This window comes from Sinocyclocheilus anshuiensis, unplaced genomic scaffold, assembly GCF_001515605.1.
Source record: "Sinocyclocheilus anshuiensis isolate Anshui unplaced genomic scaffold, SAMN03320099.WGS_v1.1 scaffold44, whole genome shotgun sequence".
In the NCBI taxonomy this organism is placed as follows: Eukaryota; Metazoa; Chordata; class Actinopteri; order Cypriniformes; family Cyprinidae; genus Sinocyclocheilus; species Sinocyclocheilus anshuiensis.
Genome location: NW_015555746.1, coordinates 273,992 through 276,217, shown reverse-complemented (window position 1 = coordinate 276,217; position 2,226 = coordinate 273,992). Strand labels below are relative to the sequence as shown.

General features: G+C 33.6%; 1 protein-coding gene across 4 annotated transcripts in view; it reads left to right on the top strand.

The window, feature by feature from the left end:
• Positions 1-1,259: 1,259 nt before the first annotated feature.
• The window catches only part of LOC107673612 (E3 ubiquitin-protein ligase RAD18-like), a 71,741-nt gene continuing 70,774 nt past the window's right edge, over positions 1,260-2,226 (top strand). For all 4 annotated transcript variants that reach the window (XM_016467268.1, XM_016467266.1, XM_016467267.1 and 1 more), the window contains exons 1-3: positions 1,260-1,459; positions 1,842-1,920; positions 2,036-2,097. In XM_016467268.1, coding sequence (XP_016322754.1) covers positions 1,409-1,459; positions 1,842-1,920; positions 2,036-2,097 — 192 coding nt within the window. In that variant the 5' untranslated portion in view covers positions 1,260-1,408. The remainder of the gene's footprint in view (positions 1,460-1,841; positions 1,921-2,035; positions 2,098-2,226) is intronic.

The window sequence follows — 2,226 nt, the reverse complement described above, 5'->3', positions numbered from 1 at the left end:
GCAGTATATTAATAAGTAAAAATATAATTATTAATAATCGATTATAAGGATTAATATTAGGATTAGAATTTGTCCTTTTGACCTCTTCCAATATTCCATAACATTATAGCCATAATTCATTCTCTACTATTCTGTGGAATAAATCCACTTATTAAAGGATCATGACTAAACCACATCTAATAAATAATTACATTAATTATGACTGTATTTTGCTCCAAGGCCATTTAAATTAAATTTTACAAATACAATTAATTTGTATTTATATTAACATATAACATTTAGGAATTATTTGTTATTAAATATTGCAATTTAAAAGCAATCATATAAAGTGTTTCATATTATATTTTAATTGAAGGATTCTACACTTTATTACTTTAATATTTATTATTTGCCCTTTAATATTTTATTAAACGGGTCATATGATGCGATTTCAATTTTTCCTTTCTCTTTGCAGACAGTTTTATGTTTACACGGCGCGCGATGCAATGCAACGCAACGCGTAAAAAGACAGTATAAGTCATTATAATCAGTAATTATGTCCTCACTGGATGCAACAAATGCCTCGTTTGTAATGGGTTTTAATGTTTTTGTCTCGTCGCTCCGGCCGGGACACGGCATCAACAGTATGTGAGGGGCGTAACATTTCCGTCTCACGCTTGAGGTATTCGGCCAATCACAACGCACTGGATAGCTGGCCAATCACAGCACACCTCGCTTTTTCAGACCGATGAGCTTTGTAAAAACGACGCCTTTCAAAAAGGCGGGGCATAGAGGAGAAACAATAATGTACAGTATGTGGAAAATAATGTGTTTTTTTTAACTTTAAACCGCATAAACACATTTCATTACACCAAATACACAAAATAATGTTCTTTTTAGCAGCATCATATGACCCCTTTAACATCTGGCCTTTGCAAGTATGCTTTCCTTAGTAAAATCATCATGGAAATCAATGTCAAAAAACCCATAATCATTAGGCTACCTCAGTTGTTTCTACAATAACACTCTAGTAACGTTGACTTGATGCTTTTCAAACAAACAAATGTCAAATTCTCTGAAAGATTCTTACAGTGTTTTGAAACTTCTAGCTTATATTAATTTATTTTGAATTTACAAAAGTAATAATAATTGTATAACTCTGCTATTTTGGCAGAAACTATGGTTACCCATGGGATTTTTTTTTTAAATGAATGCTCAAAAATTAAAAACAGTATACAAAAAGTCCCATGGCATTTTTGTAAATGTCGTGTCATGCTCTTGTTATGTGTTTCAACCGGAAGTGACGCTATTGTAGGACGTGTTTAGCGATGCGCGGGAGTTTATTGTTGCTATCAAGAGAGCTAGAGTTCATATTAATTTTCTTCTTTCGTCTAAATCAAGATAATAGCAGCACAGGGATTTGCATAGAATGGCTCAGCTAAACGAAGTGGACTTACCGCCGAACCTGTCATGTCTGAAAGTACGTTCTGTTATTCAACTTTGTTAAGTCTGCAGTTGAAACAAGATTATCTGATACCATTGTGTTATTTGCCGCTCACATGTGTGTATAAGTTAATATAATTTTGTAATCTCGATTTCTAACGCGTCTCACAGAAAATTTTTCTTTTTAATTAAACGTCTTACTTCAGTTGTTGTTTTACTGATATAACACACGAAATCTATTCATTATGTTCTTGTTTTATGTCCAGTGCTTTCCTGATATTGATCAGAATGAACTGTTGCATAGTTTTATACATCAATAAGCACGTGTCACAGTGCCACAGATATAATGTAATAGTCATAAATCTGGATATTCCCAGGTTCGTTGACATCAGATTCTGTTTATTTGTTGCCTGTATCAGAGCATAGACACCCTCCTCCGTTGTCCTATCTGCTTTGAGTTTCTCAACATCACCATGATGACCCAGTGTTCTCATAACTGTACGTATACTTCTGCAGTTCAGTTTATAAACGTTTGACATGCATGATGTTTTAACTGGCATAATTGCTTTGAGCAAAATACAAAGTAATTTTTTTCTTTTTGCTGTTCCAACAGTTTGTTCTCTGTGCATACGGAAGTTTCTGTCCTATAAGTTGTTGTGTCCTGTTTGTAACTCGGTGAGTCAAAATAATCTAAACAAACCCTCCTGTCATACTCCAGTAATCCTCCACTGGATTAGCCACAGGATTTTTACATTGGATGTCAAGTTGATAAATCTTTCTCTCTCCTTATATATATATACATAT